Source organism: Galeopterus variegatus, unplaced genomic scaffold, assembly GCF_000696425.1.
Source record: "Galeopterus variegatus unplaced genomic scaffold, G_variegatus-3.0.2 Scaffold2024, whole genome shotgun sequence".
Lineage (NCBI taxonomy): Eukaryota > Metazoa > Chordata > Mammalia > Dermoptera > Cynocephalidae > Galeopterus > Galeopterus variegatus.
Window position 1 is genome coordinate 310,308 of NW_007728135.1, and position 20,895 is coordinate 331,202.

The 20,895-nt window shown below is 39.3% G+C and overlaps 1 protein-coding gene across 1 annotated transcript in view; it reads right to left on the reverse strand.

Annotated features, from left to right (window-relative positions):
* Positions 1 to 14,011, reverse strand: part of FMN1 (formin 1) — a 283,899-nt gene extending 269,888 nt beyond the window's left edge. Inside the window, exons 1-2 of the mRNA XM_008580115.1 lie at positions 12,487 to 14,011; positions 10,932 to 11,049 (exon numbers count right to left, since the gene is read on the reverse strand). Of these exons, the coding sequence (XP_008578337.1) occupies positions 10,932 to 11,049; positions 12,487 to 13,863 (1,495 nt within the window). The 5' untranslated portion in view covers positions 13,864 to 14,011. The remainder of the gene's footprint in view (positions 1 to 10,931; positions 11,050 to 12,486) is intronic.
* Between the last annotated feature and the right edge of the window lie 6,884 nt (positions 14,012 to 20,895).

Consider the following 20,895-nt stretch of genomic DNA (forward strand, 5'->3'; position numbering starts at 1 on the left):
TGATCTTATTTTATTCTTCTAATAGTCCTGGTAATTGGTTTAGTCAAGAAAAGAGGTATGAACCATCACCTAAAATGAAAACAAGAGTATCTACTGATTTTTATCATCTCTGATCCCATTATTGCTCAGTATCATAAATAACAAAGATTTTGAATGTAACTGTTCACAAGAAAACAGAAGTCACTTAATTTCCTGTATCACCTATCCTCTGGACAAGGAGCTTCAAACTGGTCTTCCTACTTCCCACGGCAGCCACTCACCTACCTCTCAGACTCACGTTCATCCTCAACACCCTTACAAACCCCATATTTGGTTCTATTATTCCCCCCTGCCTAACAACATTCAATGGCTTCCCCTGTCTTTAGCCCAAGGTCCTCAGTATGGCTTGCCGTGTAATCTCTCTCTCCTACAAGACCTGATGTCATCCAGGTCTATAGGCATGACATCCCTGCATATTATTCCCTTTGTCTCTTGCATATCAATCATAATAAACTACAAGCAAACACTCCTGTCTTTCCTCTGCATGCCTGCTGTACCTCCGTGGTTTACCCGGACTATTGTCTTCCAAGTTGGCTCAGGAGGTCTGTCCTAATTACTCTAGGTAGAATTATGACACTCTCCATTGTGTACCACTATATGCTATACATTCTTCTGTAAGAGCAGCCAGAATGTTTTCTTGCACTTACTTGTGTACATTTCATCTCTCCCTCACCCTACTCTTTGTTATCTACCCAGCTCCCCCACTGGCCAAAAAACCAAAAAAACAAAAACAAAAAACCACAAGCTTCTGAGGGCAAGGATCTTGTCCTATTCATCTTTATATCTCAAGCATCTGATGCTCAGTAAATACTTGCTAAAGGAATGAATATATTATTATTTGTAATAGCGGAATAATATCACTGATGAATTAGACACTAATAATGTGATACGTGTTACTAAATACGAGTTAGATCTGATCTAGGAGCATCAGGTGACCTTGATGTCATTGCCATTTTTACCTGAAACTTCTAAGATTACACCACGAGATAGAATATGTGTTCTAACAAAGTCAAGGGAAATCCCCTAGGAGTCATCCTAGCCACGCCATGTAGCTCAACACACAATAGCAGCTTTTTATCAGAGTTCACTTCTACTTATTTCAAGCGGTGGAATAGTAAAGGAGTCCTAACATTAAGAAAAAAAAATAACATCAGAAGAGCACAGAGGACAGATCTGAAAACCATTTGGTGGTTGTTTCTATTTTAACAAATCTAGTGCTCAACTATAGAATCACTATATATTTTGCTACTTAAAATACACAAAAAATGTCTCCATTGTTTCCTTTAATTTCTCTTATCTTGAATTCACAAGGTTGCTTACTTTGGCTAACACTTTTTCTTATTTAAAATGACCAGAAAATCAGTAAACCAAATTCAATATTTCCTTATGAACAAATCAGAGTCATCTCAAAAATGTAGAGATGGTTCCATATTAATAAATCTAAAATGTAAATCACTAATCAGATTGAAGAAAATCATATGAATCACACAGTCATTTCAATAAACATATCCCTATACTGCATTAAATTCAAACCACTTTGTGATAAAAACACTTAAAAACCTAGGCTTATGATAAAGATTGTTGACCAAAAATTTCCAACATAATGCTTAACTGGAAAATATTAGAAGGAAGCCTTTAAAAATCAGGAATAACAGAAGGATCTCTATTATTCACTACTTTTTCAGCTTTGTTTTGGAGGTCCAAGCCAGTAGAAAAGGACTGGGAAAAAATAGTTAACAATTTGTGTTTTATTTTGTAGTGTTAAATAACCATTTAAAAATAGGCAAAGGACTTGAACAGACATTTCTCTAAAGACATACACATGACTAATAGCACATGGAAAGGTGGTCAGCATCACTTATCATTAGGGAATGCAAATCAAAGCCACAATGAAATACCACTTCATACCCATCAGGATGGCTACTACAAAAACAAACAAACAAAAACAAACAAAAGCACTGGCAAAGAAGTGGAAAAATTGGAACCATTGTGCACTGTTGGTGGGAATGTAAAATGAGGCAGCTGCTGTGGAAAACAGTTTGGGAGTAGCTCAAAAAAAATGAAATTAACATATGATCCAGCAATTCCACTTCTGGGTATATATCCAAAAAAACTGAAAGCAGGATCCTGCAGAAATATTTATACACCCACATTCAGAGCACCATTATTCACAATAGCCAAGAGGTAGAAACAATCTAAATGTCCATCGACAGATGAATGGATGGAGGAAGGAAATATGGTATCTACATTCAATGGAATGTTATTCCTCCTTAAAAAGGAAGTAAATCCTGTCACACGCTACAACATGGATGAACCTTGAGGACATAATGCTAACTGAAATAAGCCAGTCACAAAAAGACAAATACTACATGATTCCATTTACTTGTATGAGGTATTTAAAGTAGTCAAATGCATAGACAGAAAGTGGAATGGTGATTGCCAGAGTCTGGGAGAAGGACACAGTGGGGCATTGTTGTTCCATAGGTATAGTTTTAGTTTTGCAACATGAAAAAAGAAGAGCCAATGATGTGAATATATTTACACCACTGAATGATACACTAAAATTGTTAAGATGGCGAATTTTATGTTACCTACGCTTTACCACAATAAAAAAAAACCCCACAAATTATGATTTGTTTACCTAAAAATATACAAAGCTCTCAACTGCAAAACTAATAAAAGTATAAAGTCAAGAATTAGTAGAAACATAGGAATCAATAGCTTTGTTATAACAACAAAACCAATTAGAATAAATAACGAAGGAAAAATCTATTTATAATCAAATATCCAGAAATAAATTCAAGTGTACAAAAGCTATATGAAGAAAACTGCATGAGTTTACTGAAGAGCATAAAAGAAATCCTGAATAGCTGGAGAGACAAATTATACTCCTGGATGGGAAGACTCAGTATAAGATTCCCTCATATTGATCTATAAATTTAATATAATTCTAATCAAAATTCCAGTGGGATCATTTCATAGATCTTGAGAAACTGACTTTAAAGTTCATATACAAGAAAGTATGTGCATAAGTACCCAAACAAAATTTAGAGGGGGAAAAAAAAAAAAATCAAGGTTATTTGAATGACTAGATAATTAAATAACTTTAAAACTACATTAATCACAAGAATGTGGAATTGGCACAAGGACTATATATATATATCAACAAAAAAATAATAGAGGGCCTAGAACTAGATCAGCACGTAAAAGGAATGAGATATACAAGAGAATAGGTACTCCATTCTCCGCAGAGCAAGAATGAAGTAGTTATTAAATGGTGCTGGGGCAAGCGGTTATCAATCTGGGGAAAACAAAAGTAATAATGGCAGTTTACATTACTTTGGTTTCCCAATGAGCCAGCCATTGTGGTAAGCTCTTTAAATGCACTGTTTCACTGAACACTAAAAAACCACCTTTAAAAAAAAAAAAAAATAAGGAACTTAAGGCCCCCCAAAAGAAATCAATTTGCCCAGAGTCACATAGCCAGTAGCTGCTGAAGCCTAAAATTTGATTCCATGACATCAGATTCCACAGCTCAAGCTCCCCAATCATTACAGCACACTACCACCCCTTAACGTATCTTTATCTACACCTCACACAAAAAACAAATACTGAATGGAATAAAAACCTAAACATATATGTGTGTATCAGTAAAAATACAGACAGTCCCCAACTTAGGATGGTTTGACTTATGATTTCTCGACCTTAACGATGGTGTGAAAGTGATACCAGTCAGTAGAATCGCACTTTGAAATTTGATCATTTTCCCTGGCTAGTGATATGCTGTACAATATTCTCTCATGGTGCTGGGCAGTGAGCCACAAGTCAGCTATGCGATCACGAGTGTAAACAACTGATACAACCATTCTGTTCTCACTTTCCGTACAGTATGCAATAAATTATGAGATATTCACTTTATTATAAAATAGGCTTTGTGCTAGATGATTTTGCCCAACTGTAGGCTAATATAAGTGTTCTGAGCACATTTAAGGGAGGCTAGGATGTTCTTACTCATATGTGAATGCTAAAAAAAAAATAAGTTGAACTTACAGAATTAGAATTGTGGTTACTAGGGGCTGGGAAGGGTTGGGGGAGAAAGGACAGAGAGGTTGGTTAACAGAGACAAAATCACAGCTAGGTAGGAAAAACAAGTTCTAATAGTCTACGATAGTGCTAGGCATCTATAACAAACAATTTATCGTATGTTCTCAAATGGCTAGAACAGAGAAGCTCAAATGTTCTCATCACAAAAAATGATAAATTATGATGAATAATATGCTAATTACACTGATTTGACCACCACACATTGTATACATGTATTGAAATATAACTGTACCCCGTAAATATGTATGATTAATATGTGTCAATTAAAAAATAAATTACTTTTTTAAAAAAGGTAGGCTAGGCTATGATATTTGGTAGGTTAGGTGTATTATTAAATGCATTTTGACTTACTATAGGTTTACTGGGACTTAAACTCATCAGAAGTCAAGGAGCATCTGTACACATACTGTTAAACTTTAGGTTGGGGAAGACTTCCCCAAGACCATAAATTACAGCAACAAATCCAGAAAAGATCTGACTACATAAAACATAAGGCTTCTGTATAACAAAAGATGCCATGTGGTAAGAGACACAGAAAGCTGGAGACTAAGATTACAATATATATAATCATAGGATTATTTCCTTAACACATGAAAAGCTCCTTCAAATCAGTAAGAAAAAAAGACTATCAACCCAGTTAACAAAAGGGCAAATAACACCAAAAGGCAAGTCACAAAAGAAGAAATCCACATGGTCAATAATTAAAATATGTCCAACTCTGCTTATATCAGAAAAATGCAAATTAAAAACAATACTATGCCATTTTAAGCTATTCAATTGGCATAAATTAAATGAATATCAGTGAAGTATGAGAAATGGGCATTCTTGTTTTGGTTTAGTATTAAGAGATGCAATATATATATATACATATACATACATATACATATACATATACATATACATATACATATACATATACATATACATACATATACATACATACATATACATATACATATACATATACATATACATATACATATACATATACATATACATATACATATACATATACATATACATATACATATACATATACATATACATATACATATACATATACATATACATATACATATACATATACATATACATATACATATACATATACATATACATATACATATACATATACATATACATATACATATACATATACATATACATATACATATACATATACATATACATATACATATACATATACATATACATATACATATACATATACATATACATATACATATACATATACATATACATATACATATACATATACATATACATATACATATACATATACATACATATACATACATACACACACATATACATACATATACATACATACACACACACATATATATATATATATTTTTTTTTTTTTTTTTTTGTCTTTTTTGTGACCGGTAAGGGGATCGCAACCCTTGGCTTGGTGTTGCCTGCACCGCGCTCAGCCAGTGAGCTCACCGGCCATTCCTATATGGGATCCGAACCCACGGCGGGAGCGCCGCTGCACTCCCAAGCGCCGCTGCACTCCCAAGCGCCGCTGCACTCCCAAGCGCCACTGCGCTCCCAAGCGCCACACTCACCCGAGTGCGCCATGGGGCCGGCCCGAGAGATGCAATATTTTTAAAGGCCAATTGTGTATTTACCAGTGGTTAAAGTGGGCCAAGACTCTATTGCAACAATTCTGTTCCTGTCATATCAAAATACTTACAGGTGTGCACAAAAATAGATGTACCAGGATTTCATTACAGCATTGTTCGCAACAGTGAGAGACTCTAAGCAATTAATAAGGGGAAGAGTTTAAGAATCTCTTTACTAATTTACTGAGTACTCTGCAGCCATTAAAAGAATGAGGTGGAATGAGCATGTTCGGTATGTACTGACATGGAATGGTCTCCAATAGATGGTAAAAAGAAGCTAATCTTAGACCAGTTTTGCACAGTATGGCCCCATTTATGTGGAAGTAGTTTGTCTCATGTGTCACTCTGTGTGTGTATACACAAATGCATATATGTCTGAAAAGCTACATAAAATACTGTCCACAGGGACCCCTCTAAGAAGGCAAAGGGATCAGAGGAGGCAATGTGAAGGATGATTTTCACTTTTTCCTCAATGAATTTAGCATTGCCTGAGTTATGTGTAGTGATTATGGGATATGTTTCTTTGGATTTTTTAGATCTCTTCCTTCCACTATCCTTCCTGAGAATCAGATGTGCCCTCTTTAATCAGAATAAGTGAAACAATCTGGGAAAAAGTTTTGAGGTGAATCAGGACTGAGCTGAGAGAAAAGGGCTACACATTGCAAATGGAAAGAAAATAATAAACACTAGACTGGAAGTCAGAAGACCCAGTCTCGAGTCCTCATTCTTCTACTAATTAGCAAGTGAGATGACCATTCTGGACATCCTTTTCTTCACCTGAACAAGGAGAGTGTTCTACAAGGTCCTTCTGATGTTCTCCAAGGTTCCTTCCAGTTCAAATACATGGATACTATGAATACTTAAGGCTGGTAACTTGCCTCCAGATTCAATTTTCCCAGCCAAAATGTCCCCAAAATACCTGATCTAAAATAGTTTATAAAAATTATCAGCAAGTAGCTGCTAAAAATAGTTATTATGAAGACTACAAAAAAACCTGTAAAATGCTCACAGAATAAGAAGGAACTCAATAAAGTGTTGGGCTCAGCATGGTCACAGCCATGCAAAATACTCACACACATGCACGGAATCGAGGACCACAAGAGATACACAGAAAGGAAAATAGTCACGTCACCCAGCTGATATTTTTTCTGACACCAACCAGTTCTCCCATACCAACACCAGTTCTGATTCTCTGACACCAACTAGGTGTCCTGTAATTCAATTCATTCTAACCTAGGGTTAGCACGTTAGCATCAGACTCCACAGGTGTTTTTGTTTTGTTTTTGATGGATAGCCAGTATGGAGATCCAAACCCTCAACCCTGGTGTTATCAGTACCACGTGACTCCACAAGTTTAAGGGCTCAGTCCACCAAAAGACTGCCTTTGCTTCAGAGACCACTTGCAAGCACCAGGTCACTAGGTTACCCACACTTCTGTATGACTTGGCTACAAACTTGAGTGTTCCCACGATAACCCCCCCACCTCAAGTTCAATAATTTGCTAGAAGAACTCACAGAACTCAAGAAAATGCTGTACTTATTATTATAATTTATTATAAAGGATACACATGAACAGCCAGATGAAGTTTCTAGGGCAACATCCAAAAGGGTCCCCCCAGCACAGAGCTTCTGTCCCTGTGGAGTTGGGGTCTGCCACCCTCCCAGAATGTGGATATGTTTGCCAACTCAGAAGTTCTCCAAACCCCATCATTTAGGGGTTTTTAATGGAGATTTCATTGTGTAGGCATGATTAATTAATTAAATCCCTGGACACTGGTGAATAAACAATCTCCAGCCCCTCTTCCCTCTCTGAAGGTCAGGGGGTGGGAGTGGTGCTGGAAGTTCCAACCCTCTAATCGAACCTTGGACTTTCTGGTGACCAACCCCCTTCCTGAAGCTCTCTAGGGGCCCTACCAAGAGTCATCTCATTAGCATAAACCCAAGTATCCTTGAAATAGGTTCATTATGAATGACAAAAGATGCTCCTATTATTCCTATCACACAGAAAATTCACAGGGTTTTAAGAGGTCTGTGCCTGAACTGGGCACAAAGACCAAATATATCTTCCTTATTATACCTGCCAAGTATATGCATATATTTCCTATTATACTGCACCATCTTATCAACAGGTTCTTTAGGAACATTTCTATAATCTTTTATATTAAAAGGTTCAATGCTTCTCCATTTACTTTTTTTAAAATTTAAGTCCTCAACTACGACTATGATATCATTTCATCTTTATATGGGTTTCCACCAAGATGCTTTTGTGCAAGAACCTTTAGAATTAAAAAAAAAAACAAATGGTTCCTGTAAGAAAGAAAGGGCATGTCCTTACAATGTTGCAGCCACTCCATACCGTTTCATACTGAGAAACAAGAGCAATCGGTTTCATCAAACCCAGTTACCCTTTCCCATGAAATGATTACAACAGAGTAGGTAGAGAAGTAAACATTCTGCAGACATCAAAGAGGAGGTAAAGAAGTGAAGGGATCCCACCATGACATAAGGCCAATTACAGCTTCTGGAAAACGCAAGCTGAAATCGTTTCTCACAGTTTTTGGTGAAAGCTTTTATGTCACTATACTGCTTGATTGTGCATAGAATAGTTGTAGCAATTTGTTTTTTTTGTGGAAATATGAAGGACCGAATCTAACCAAGGTAAAAGGACACACTCTAATAGATTATCATGACTGGTTATAGGAGTTATAGTCATTAAGACAGTGTGAAACTGGTACAAGGTTAGACAAGGCTAGAGAATGGTGAAATGGATTGAGCAGGGGAAGGTGGGTTTTTCCATAAATTCTGGGTAATTTGGATATGGAAAAAACAAACTTGACCCCACATTGACTCATAAGTAAAAATCAATGCCCAGTATATTGTAGGTCTCAAAAGCAAATAAAGAACACTAACGCTTTTGGAAAATAATTTAGGAGAATATTTTCATGATGGGGTTAGGCAAAGATTACTTTAAGGAAGCTCAAAACGCCCTACCATAAGGCAAGATTCGTTAGAGTAAAACTGAGAATTTCTACTCAGCAAAAGCACCATTTAGAGAGTGAACAGGCAACCACAGAGTGGGAGAAAACACCTGCAGTGCTTACCCAAAGGGTTCATATGCAGCATATAAAGAGAGTTTCTCTATAAATTAGTAAGAGATAGATGACACTGAAACTGAACGAGTGACTTAAACAGGCATTTCTTTAAATACTGATATATTGGCTTAAAATCCATCACTCTTTATCCCTCCCTCACATGGGGCTGTCATTCTCTCCAAAATATAATTTCAACTCATTTATTAATTATGTGTATCTTTCAGCAAGTTGTAACCTCACCGGCTGCCATCTATAAAATGAATAGGATGAACTAACTGATCTCTAAGATGCTTGCAGCCCTAAATTTTAAATATTCTAAAGAACTGAAATTCTATATTTTAATTTCTTGCTTCTATTCCTCTAGGCCAAAGATCTTTAATATTTTCTTGAATGCGATAGGTGATTCCTGAGTCACTGGTCCAAATTTTGGGATTCCTCCTCCTGGATGTCTAGCTTTAGCTGCCATTTACGTTGGGGAAGTCAATTTCCTCCCCGCAGCTCCTAGTTCTACAGTAAGTAGAAGCTTAGCACATTCACTTCACCTCCAGTTTCCCGGTACACTTCTTTTTCCACACCCACACAGTGCAAAGCTTTCCTGGTCTTTATCTGTACAGCTTCCAATTTCCAAGCTATCACAATCACTCCATGCAAATGATGGTAGCATGCCACCAAGGTCTGAAATGTGCTATAAACCCATGGCCCAGACTACGAGAGAGGACACTTAGGATAACTGGTCTGGACATGTGACTTTAAAGAAAAATCCATTCATGGCTAATGCAGCCTGTTAGCTATGAATGGAAACGTTAAATCTCAAATTACAATAGGCCAATAAAATATACTGAGATATTTATAGCTCTTCCTAGCTGGTGAAGTAAAGATTTCTGACTCACCAGTATGGATGACAAAAGGGCTCTATCACTTTATAACAAAGGGAACCCAAATTAGAAACAAACCAGAAAGTAGGTGGCTCTTTAAGTTGAGGGATGGGTTATTTCTCTGATCCAAAATATTCTAAACAGGGATTTGTCAGAGCTGCTCCAAGGCTCTGAGTGGTATAAGTCCCAGGAGATGCCACAAGTATTGACAGCTTGCTGACTCACAATAACCACAGTGCCTCATGCCACATTCTTTTCCACAAAAGCCATGGACCTCACTCTCAGCAATACACATGCCATCCCCCAGCCCCAGGCCAGCTCTGAGGTGCTGCAAGCGGAGAGAGCAGCTTTTCCAGATGTACATTGGAAACCAAATATACACAGTTCATTTCAGAAAACCTGAGTGCCATGTATAGGTAATCTCCAAGTATCAGAAAGAAGGCAAAGGTTTTATCAGAGATACATATACATACACACACATGCAATTACGATACATCAATCCTCTAATTATTCAGGGCTTTTTGGTTTTTTTATTTTATTTCATGTGAACCTTTCATTTAAAAAGTAAAAAACAGATTCTTATTTCATTTAAATAGATTCAAATAAAGTTTTGGGAAATTTTCCAGAGAGTTAGATTTCCTTAAAAGTGGCCATGCATTAAATAAAGCTTTGTCTAACGAAAGTGAACGAGTAACTGATATGGTATCCGTACATTCACTCTCCACAACGTTCCTTTATCTCGAAAGCATTACTCAAAGACAAACAGCAAATCGGATTACAGCCCTGGAGAATCATACTCTGCCTCTTCCAGCAACACTGCCAGCTCACGCAAACATTATATGAGGACCAACCACCTGCTTCCTGAAGAATTGGTAATTTACCTTCTCCATTTGTTCCCCAAAGGTTCTCCTACTTCACACACACATGTCCCCTTTCATTCATTCCATTGTGTTCATCTTTCATCTCTAAGAGATTTGTTAACAAAAAATGTGCAAAGGTTCACTTTAACAGCAAAACCAAAAAGAGAAGACTCCAGCATTACACTTTATAATGGAAAAAAAAAGAAAAGAAAAAAAAAAACCCCTCCAAATTCTGAGAGTCTACTGAAGTAGAACTAAAAGCCACTGCAGGAAGAGATTCATTCCTGGGTACCTGGCTTCTTTTCACATTACCTGCTTCAGTGTACTTCAGTCCCACTTTTTCTTCTGTGTCTTTTGTCTTTGGAGGCGGCCAGACAGCTTGGAGTCTGCCAGGAGTCCTATCATCCTGCTCAGTGGGGCTCTGGTCAGGCTGTTGAAAAAGTGGGCAGAGAATAAGTTAAATAAAATGTGGCCAGAGCCAATTAATTCCTGAAAATAAACATGCTAACTCTGATTCTAAAATTAGTTCCAATGGACAGTTGCACATTGTTCTCTTTTACTGTAATTGAGACATCTTACTATAAAGTATGATCTTTTTCCAAAAATGTAAAGTGATCAGGTGGGGTAAAAAAACCCACAAAAACAAAACACACATTGAGGCTAAATACTGTACACCCTTAATATGATATTACATGATTATTTCAAAATGCACAAGTATACTTTGAGTTAAGATACAGACACAAATGTACTACATCCAGGTAGATTTACAGAACTGTTTATAAGTGTATCCCAAACAACACCAGGGTTATTTATAATGATAGGGACTAATTCTGCATTTTCCATGAGCATTAGCAATAGGCCAAAACACACTTCCTAGTATTCCACACTGCTAACTTCGATTTTTTTCTTTCCTATTAAAAAAGAATGAGATTCCCTTCATATTTACCTTTATAGGAGCTGACTTTTTTAAACTAGGAGAATGCTATATTGCATTTAGTTTTTAACTATAGTAATCTGAGATAATTTTTCCAAAGACTTTAATTCTTAACATTTTAACTGAAGATATTAAATATATAAGAAGGAATGATAATAGTCTACCGAATTAATATTAAGCAAGAACCTTTAACATCTATTGGACAGGTTCTTGCTAGTCTTTATAAATTACCTGAGTTAATTTTCTTTGAATAATAATGACTTCCATTAATTAGATGCTTCTCATGCACTAACTTCATTTAATCCTCACAACAACCATATAAGGTAAGGACTATTTTCCTCATTTTGCATATGGGATAGAAGCTCAGAGATTATCAAGGTCACCCAGTCAGCAAATGACAAGAGTTAAAATTAAAACCCAGGTCTCATTCTAAATCCAGTGCTCAATAAGGAAGCCTTGTAACCAAAGTAGAACATTTTAATCACATCACAAACATTTTGCCAAATGGCAAACTTTCAAAGGAAAAATATAGTTTCCCAGAGGTATAATTAAGTGTGGGGAAATCCCCGTAAATCTGGCTATACTTCCATATTGCATCTTTTCCACACGCCGCTTAGTTTTTATATGTACATTCACTATTAATGTGTAAACTCAGTGTGACAGTTTCCTTTTCCTACCTGCACATCTCTTTTTATATATATGTATATATATATATATATATCCCTCTTATAATATTCCAGAAAAATATAAGAATGAAAAGCACTTCTGTAAAATTCCATACTCCTTACAAGGACGATTTAATTTCATTATAATTATTTTTCACCTAAAAGTCACTAACAATAGATAACTAGGATTCACTTCTAAAGGAAACCTGAAAAGAAATACAGCAGCAGCACATTTTACGACAAAAATGCAAATACCAATACTACATACACTTTTGGAATCTGAGGGACCACCAGCTGGCCTTGACTTGGACCGTTCAAACACAGCTCTTAGTGACTCCTTCTCATGTCTCATCTTGCGCTTGATGGCCTCTAGCTCAGAGGTGTCAGCTGTGGTCCCCTTTTTGGGGGGACGGACGAATAAGGCTTTGAAGGCCTCCAGGGCAGTCTCGGGCGGCTTCGGCTTGACCTCGCCGCCCTGGGCGCGGGCTTCTCTGGGGCCGCTCTGGCTCTCCTGGTCAGCAATGCAGCCCATCTCTTCTCCCCTGGACGATTCAGGGTCCGCTGCCTTCAGGTCGGTTTTGGGCATGTCAATATTGAGCAGCTGAGAGAGCTGCTCCAGGAGAGTGGGAGTGGCCTTCAGACCAGTTGCTTTCTCCCCACTCTTCACTGTCTGTGGCCCTGCCTGCCCAAGGGACTTCTGAACAGGCTGGGTCAATTTGAGCAGAGCCAGGTCCCCATCCTTTGGTTTAATTTCAGTGATAGTCTCCCCTCCCTCAGCCATAGTCCCCTTCTTCAGCACACGAAGTCCACTAAAAAAAGCTGGAAGCTGGAATGACTTCTCTCCAGGGACTTCTCTTTTAGGATACGCACTCTCGGCGACACCAACACTCAAATTCTGGTCTGTTACTGCAGGTAGGACTCCGGACCCTTCTTCTCTGGCTTGGCCCTGGCTGGGGCTGTGCTCTGCCTGAAAGCCACCATCACCAGGTTCCCGTCTGCTACTTATCTCAGGTGGAGTCCTTTGAGGATCTTCTGCACAGACCTCTGCAATGTCCATTTCCCCAGTAGCAATATTTTCCCTAGAACCTCCCGGTTTTTCTTCAGGCTCCTGAGATGGCTCAGATACAACAATCCTGGGGGACTCTGGGTCATTGGCATTGCTCCCCTCCTCTGGCTCCTGGCCACCATCATCAGAGTCCGAATCACTGGTGGTGTGCACAAGGGTCCCACGAACCCAAATGACATTGTCTCTGGTCACACTCACAGTAGTGAGAGGAAGAACCTCTTGACCAGAGAGAGAAGTCCTTGCTTCTGCTTGTCTCTGACTTTCCTCTGATTCTGTCTCCACCCCCGCAGGCTTCCCATCATTTCCAAGATTATGTGGAACCTGAGCCTCTACCTCCTGCTGATCGGAATCATTGCTGGGATCATCCTGCTGAGGTGTGGAATCCACCTCCAAATTACAGAATACTTTCAGCACAGCATCTTCCTTTTCAGGCTTCACAGATTCCAGTTTATTCGTAAATCCAAACAGGGATTTCATAGAGAACTTACTTAGGATGGACTGAGCCATTTCAAATCCGACTTCGGGTTTTTCTGGTTCGGAGACATCACTGCCATTCAGAGTGTTACCAACATCCTCCATGTCTCAGCACTGCCCCTGGTAGAGGCTCTGCCTTGTGTTACCTTCCCCTGCTCTCTCAGTTTATCCACTCCATCTGCTCTTAATTTACAGGACAGAGAGCCGCAGGACTCGGGCGCCAGGCTCTCAGCCGCTCAGCAAACACACTGGGTCTCTTTGAGGTCACTATGCCCTCCTTCCGGTTTGCGCGATGATGGTGCCCAGGGCAACTGTGGAGCCTCCGAGGCTGAGCACCTTACCACACGCGCACCCCGGGGAGGCTGCTCTTCTGAAACTTCCGTATTTATTCCCGTTGACAAAAGGCTTTTTGTCCTAGGGAAAGTCAGCCTGTCGGGTAATCCCAGCCCAGGGCTTCACGATGAGCTCCGCCCCAGTGCCGGCGGTTCTCCTGGTGGCATCCAACTTCCTCATTGGTGAGCAAGTTGAAGTTCCTGAAAGTGCTGAGCCAGCGAGCTGATCCTGGTAGCCCTTAACTACCGCCCGGAGCCGCCCAAGGGATTCAGAAGTGAATCAGCAGAAAAGGACTTTAATACTTCTACGGGAGCCCTCTTTTCCATCTGGATTACAATCAGAGGCCTGGGCTGTCCAGGCCAAACAAAACAGCAGTTCACCTAGATCAACAGTCACTTACAAAGCCCAAATCAAAGAAACAAAGAAAGAAATACATCATCTCAAAATGTGCAGAACTCTGAAAACAGTTAATTTACTGCCCTTGAAGCTTTTTTTTTCTTTCTTTCTTTCTTTTTTTTTTTTTTTAGTGCTTTCTTCCGCTTCCCTGCAGGTTTCATCTGGAATGCAGATTTTAGCTGCTGGGGTCAGAGGAGGAAAACCAACAGGACTGGTTTCAGATTACTGCTGTTTTAGCTCTGCCCTGGCTGTCCCGGTGTTCAAACAGGTACTTAGGCAAGCACGCCCACCACGCCCAGCATCCACCAGCCATAGGGTGGCAGAGTAAACAGCCCGGCCCAGCAGGAATGATTACCCTCTGCACTCCTGTACCAACCTCAGACTTCTTTCTGCTCAGCAGCAGTGGACTTCCTGGCTTCCTTAGGAATCCTAGCAGCAGCAGGGCACCCCTCTCCACGTGGGTGTTCCAACCATTATTAAACAAAACCTGGCATGACAGTGTAACACACAACCTGCCTTTTTAAGCAAAGCAATTCAAAGATCCCCAAAGGATCCACATTTCCTCAAAGGGCAAGACATCTAAAAGGTCTCTATCAATCTGGTCTCTATCACAGACCCAATTTGCCTAACACAAAAACAGGACAGACAAAACCACCACCAAACCTCAGCTCAGTGTAATTCCCACCACTCCTATTACCTGTTGGGAACCTGGCAACTACGGATGGGGGGAAATTGCAGCTCTGTTTCCTAGCTGCCTCTTGGGACAGCTTCCTGTCATACCCGAAGGTCTCAGTGTTTCTCAAATCTGATCCAATCAGCAGGCATAGATTGGGCACCTGGGATAGCCAGGGCACTGTGCTGGATCAAGAGGAGAGGCAAACTGGTTTAACAGTAGTCACCTGCTCTCTGAGCCAAGGTACAAGAAGATTGCGGCCAAGTGTTAAACACAAATAGCAATTTCTTCTGCAAAATGGAAGCTGAAGTCACAAGCAAAATGACAGTCTTGCTTTACCCGCAGCAAGGATTGGCTGTGGGTCACACGTTCATAACTTCAGCTGTACTCCCCAGTATTAAAAACAAGACTCATTGGCCGGCCTGTGGCTCACTCGGTAGAGTGCGGTGCTGGTAACACCAAGGCCACGGGTTCGGATCCCATATAGGGATGGCCGGTTAGCTCACTGGTTGAGCGTGGTGCTGACAACACCAAGTCAAGGGTTGAGATCCCCTTACCGGTCATCTTTAAAAAAAAAAAAAAAAAAAAAAAAAAAAAAAAAAAAAAAAAAAAAAAAAAAAAAAAAAAAAAAAAAAAAAAAAAAAAAAAAAAAAAAAAAAAAAAAAAAAAAAAAAAAAAAAAAAAAAAAAAAAAAAAAAAAAAAAAAAAAAAAAAAAAAAAAAAAAAAAAAAAAAAAAAAAAAAAAAAAAAAAAAAAAAAAAAAAAAAAAAAAAAAAAAAAAAAAAAAAAAAAAAAAAAAAAAAAAAAAAAAAACAAGACTCATTAGTATTAACAGTGACAAATTCTGATTGTAATAATACATTCATAGCAATGTGTTCAAAAGGAACCCTCACAAAATAAAAAGGGTATATGTCATTATATCCCACCAACCCCTATGGGAACGTTAAAAGAGCACTTTCTAAACCCTGATTTGATATGGTGTCCAAATGGATACTTGCCTGTTTACTCCTGATCTTCGCATATTTTGTGATTTTTAACTGAGTCACACCTCATCAAAAAGCCACCAGAACAGTGCAGAAAAATTCAATGGTGTCATTTAAGCCTCAAAACTTCCTGTCTAGAGGAAGTGTCCATTGATAAAAGACTTCTGCTTCTTCGAGATTGTGGAAAGAATCATCACACCAAATCATAAGATCAGTCTAAAGAGCTACACAGACAATCCAGCACAAGGCTGAGGGTAGGAAACACAGCACACATTTGGAGTTCTTTTTTGTTGTTTGTTTTTAAGTGAGAAGCCTCCATTTTCTTAGACATAACTAATTATTGATCTCCAGAATCAGCTTCCAGGCCCCTCAACATTTTGGGCAAAATGAGACAGAAGCTGAAAGGGGCTGTTAGCCTCTCTACACCAACAGGAGTATAAAGTTTCAGCATCCTCTCAATATCTCAGATGCCAACACAATTTCATGGAAAGTGAGGGCAAGTCTGATCCCAGGAGATATTTAATTGCAGTCCCGTGGCTCTAGGTAGATAAGGTATTATATTATGCTTATTTTATTTTGTCTTTTTGAGTTTTTTCTTTTTTGTGTGTTTAGGCTCATTTTAAATGTTAAGCAACCACAGCTGAAAGAAGGCAACTGACCACAGTTATACAACTAATAAGTGGGAGATAATATCTAACATTTGAGTGTCTGCTATGTGCCAAGCACTGTTTTAGGTGATCCACGCATATAAACTCAGTTGATACAGATAACTCATACAGATATGAGGTTGGTATTATTATTCTCTTTTTCCTGCTAGGAAACAGGCTCAGAAAGATTAAAAAGCTTGCCCAGGATCACAGAGCCAGTGAATGATAGAACTAGAGCTCGAATCCAGGCAGCCAGGCTCCAGAATCCACATTCTTAACCACTCTTCTAAAACCCAGAGCTCTACCTTCTGCCCTAATAGCACATTATACACAGCTGAGTCTTGAAGTATAACGATGTTTCAGCTCCGTTTGCTGGTGGTCTCTCACTAGGATGTGAAATGTACTTTACCCTCTGAGGTGACATAGAAGACAAACTTCACACTTATACTGAGAATGACCATTCTCTTTTCTTGCTGTAAGTTGAGGAAAAAATCTAGTGGTACTTCTTGGGGGGTGGCGGGGGGAGATCAAGCAAAAATTCCAGTAACATCTAGCTGGCCTGTCTACCGATCACATAGGCAAGACACAGAATCCTGTGGGCTCAAAAACATCTGGAGGTTTTCTACCTTCCTTGTACTATCTTTCTTTATTTATGAAGCACGACTCCTATTACAAAGACTTACTCATCCAACATTGTCAGTGAGCACCAGCTACATACGAGGCTCTGAGAAAATAAAAATGAAGATTCTCCAACCCTCCATCTTCATGAAATGTGTAGTTTACCAGGGGAAATCAGCCGAGAAAGAGTGACTCTTTGTTCATAGACTGTAACCAAGGTCTTTACACCCCAGACTCAGTCTGCATAGCAACAGCTGGACCTAAAACAATTTTGAATGAAAGCAAGCAGTGACCATGTAAATACAAAGGTAACAAAGAGCAGCATGATAATGCAAAGAGCTCCTTGGAGCCCTGCCACTTCTAGGCCACGAGTTCTCGTGACCATAACAAATGTCACTATTTCTGGTCACTCAGGGAATTGAAAATGTTCAAATAAGCAACCTACCAATTTGATCTAAGTTGGTTGGTCTTGAAAAATGAATCTATTTGGAGCTTTATCATTTTTAGGGTGGGGAATGATCACTTCTCTTGGATGTTGTTTATCTTGGTATCTTGTTCTGTGATAGTTAATAAGCACCTACCACACAAAACCAGTGGAAGCCAAGATGTTCGTCATTTACAGCCTACTACAACCTCAGCTGATTCTCTTTTGTTCTAACCTCAAGATATTTAAACTCTCTAATAGCCATTTGTGCAAAAAGCTAGATAAAGATGACCCACCCTCAGACAACTACGTCAAAACACTCACGATAAGTAATTAGGTAGCATTTGACCCACATGATGGTCTTTATAACTATGTGTTATAAATAATCAGTACCTAGCTACTTAAAGTCTGAACACAGTATTTGTGCAAAGAATTTACTACCAGTGGATTCTCCATGTTTCTCCCGTCTCACCATCCTCTCAGCTGGAGCCAAATGTACCTCTGGGCAGTAAGAATATCAGTCCAACAAGGCGAGATAAGCCTGGAACAATTACAACAAAAGGACATCCATCACCTCCTGGGGGCAGTAGAGCCGAACTCCACAACTTTCATAACAGAGAAATCAGCATTAAAAACAGATTTTTAAAAAGTCATCTTGCAAAAGTTGAACACAGCCTAAAAGAAAACTTCCTTAGGCCCCCTTACTTTTCATAGCCCCTCCCCCACATCATTCAGTTTAGATAATTTACTCCTACACTCTCATAAAACCCCAGAAAGGCAAGGTAAAAGTAAAGCAGATGAGATTACATTTCACTGTGTTAGGCTACTTAATTGTCATTTTTCTCCTTATCCAATTTATTTCACATGCTGGGCCTGACTGTAATGACTAATTGCTTCCAGCTTCCTGAATTAGTTCAAATAGGTTCATGTGAAGATTTCTTGAAACAAGCAGAAAGTGGAGTTAAAATTAGTAAGGGTAAATAAGAGTAGAAAAACTTTCTGTGGAAGAAAAACGTTTAGAACTATGGACTGGAAAAAGTAAGCTATGAAGAAAGATATGGGGAGGGTAAGGAGTGAAGACGGGGTGTTTTGGTTCAGGATGTGATTAACTCACCAAATGAAGTCGGGTACAGAAGGAGAAAGCTGAAAAAATTATGACATCAGAAGTACTAAAAAAAAGTCTTTTGAATGAATGGGGTATCATATAAAAGGAGCATAAGAACATGGAAGAATTAGGGTAGAATCAAGTTGTTGGGAGTCTGAATGGGACCTTAGAAAGATGAGAAATCATCTAGCCTGGACTTTTTGTTCTAATGATAAAGACATTTGAAGTCAAGAGATGCTAAATAACTGGTTACCAGCTCATACTTGTCTAGTACAGCATCCAGATGGGAAATTAAGGGTCCTACCTGCTGCTCACCCTACAACACATCTCTCTCCTGACATGCCATGTGATCTTACCCTCTTCCTCCTCAGCACCTGCTTATGATCATTTTCCACATAGAAATGGAGACAACACCTTGCTTCTACCTAAGTCACGGGAATATCATGAGGACAAATGAAAGACAAAGCCAGATACCTCCTCAGCCTTCTCCTTCGTTTTGTAGCACTTTCCCTGCCTTCACCGTGTGGTGTTCCCCTACCAGTTGCTACAACATTTATAACAGCCCTTCTGCATCAGCCTATCAAAAGCTGGCAACTGCTTTTGCTAATTGATTAAAAAGAAACAGGCTGCACCTGCCTACTGCAAAGACCCAAGGACAAATGAAAGACAAAGTCAGATACCTCCTCAGCCTTCTCCTTCGTTTTGTAGCACTTTCCCTGCCTTTACCGTGTGGCGTTCCCCTACCAGTTGCTACAACATTTATAACAGCCCCTCTGCATCAGCCTATCAAAAGCCGGCAACTGCTTTTGCTAATTGATTAAAAAGAAACAGGCTGCACCTGCCTACTGCAAAGACCCGTCCCAGTGATTAAGGCCTTTTTCCATGGAGCAGTCTCAGTGTAAAATATTTCTAAGACTGGTTCCATGGGGTAGTATCAAAGCTTCTGTGATAATGGGCTGGATGCTGAGAAGAGGAGAGGCTGGGGCAAGTTGTGAAAGTGGAAGAAAGGGAAGACAGCAGTGGGTAAGTGATCTTTCAATGATCAAGGAACAAGGGCAATGTGCAGAGTTAAGAACATGGCCCTCGGTCCTGGGCTCACACCGTGCTCCGCTCCTACAAGATTTCTGACCTTGGGCAAGTTCTTATAACTTGCTCACCTGGAAACTGTGAATAAGGACACTACCCACTTCATGGATTGCTATAAGGATTAAATACTAAAATGTGTTTGACACTCTCATCAATGCTGAGCACACAGTAAGTAAGTACTATATGGGTATGATATGTTTTCACAAGGAAGTAACAGCTTTCTTAGGGACATCAACCAGCATCTAACAGAATTTGTTTTAGCCTTGTTGATATGATACAAGTATTTACTGATGACCTGACAGTCCAAGCAGGAAGACGCTCCTCCCTGCTTCCTCCAGTATTCGCACTTGGGCAGAGGAGGAACTAAATACCATACGCCTCCCCACACCACGGCCCCATCTGCACCACTAGTGAATCAAGCTCCAGAGACAACTCTTTCAAGGCATACCTTTGGGACTTTCAGGGCCAATACTTTCTGGATTGGTTTTTTTCCATCTGTATCACTTGAAGAGAGTAATTAGTTTAAAGTTTTCTTGTGTGGCCACTGCAGAAGGTGACAAAGTTTACCCTGTTTTTTATTGTTTCCTGAGCTTGATGATGATTTTTAACTCAATCATTTCAGAAAGAAATAATCCATACATTTCAGGTTTCCTTTCATCCTTTTCTCAAGAGTCTACTGAAGCACGCAATGATACGGAGAGTGTAGTTCCTTAGTACTGTGATTCCCCTCCCTTTGGGGAAGGACTATTCCCAGACAATGCCTGGCCTGAAGAGAGCCCAGGTCCTCCACAGCAGAGCACTGACCATTTGCTTTTTTCATTTTTAGGTCAATTCATTAGACTTCAAAGATGCTGCTTCATTTAAAATTTCCT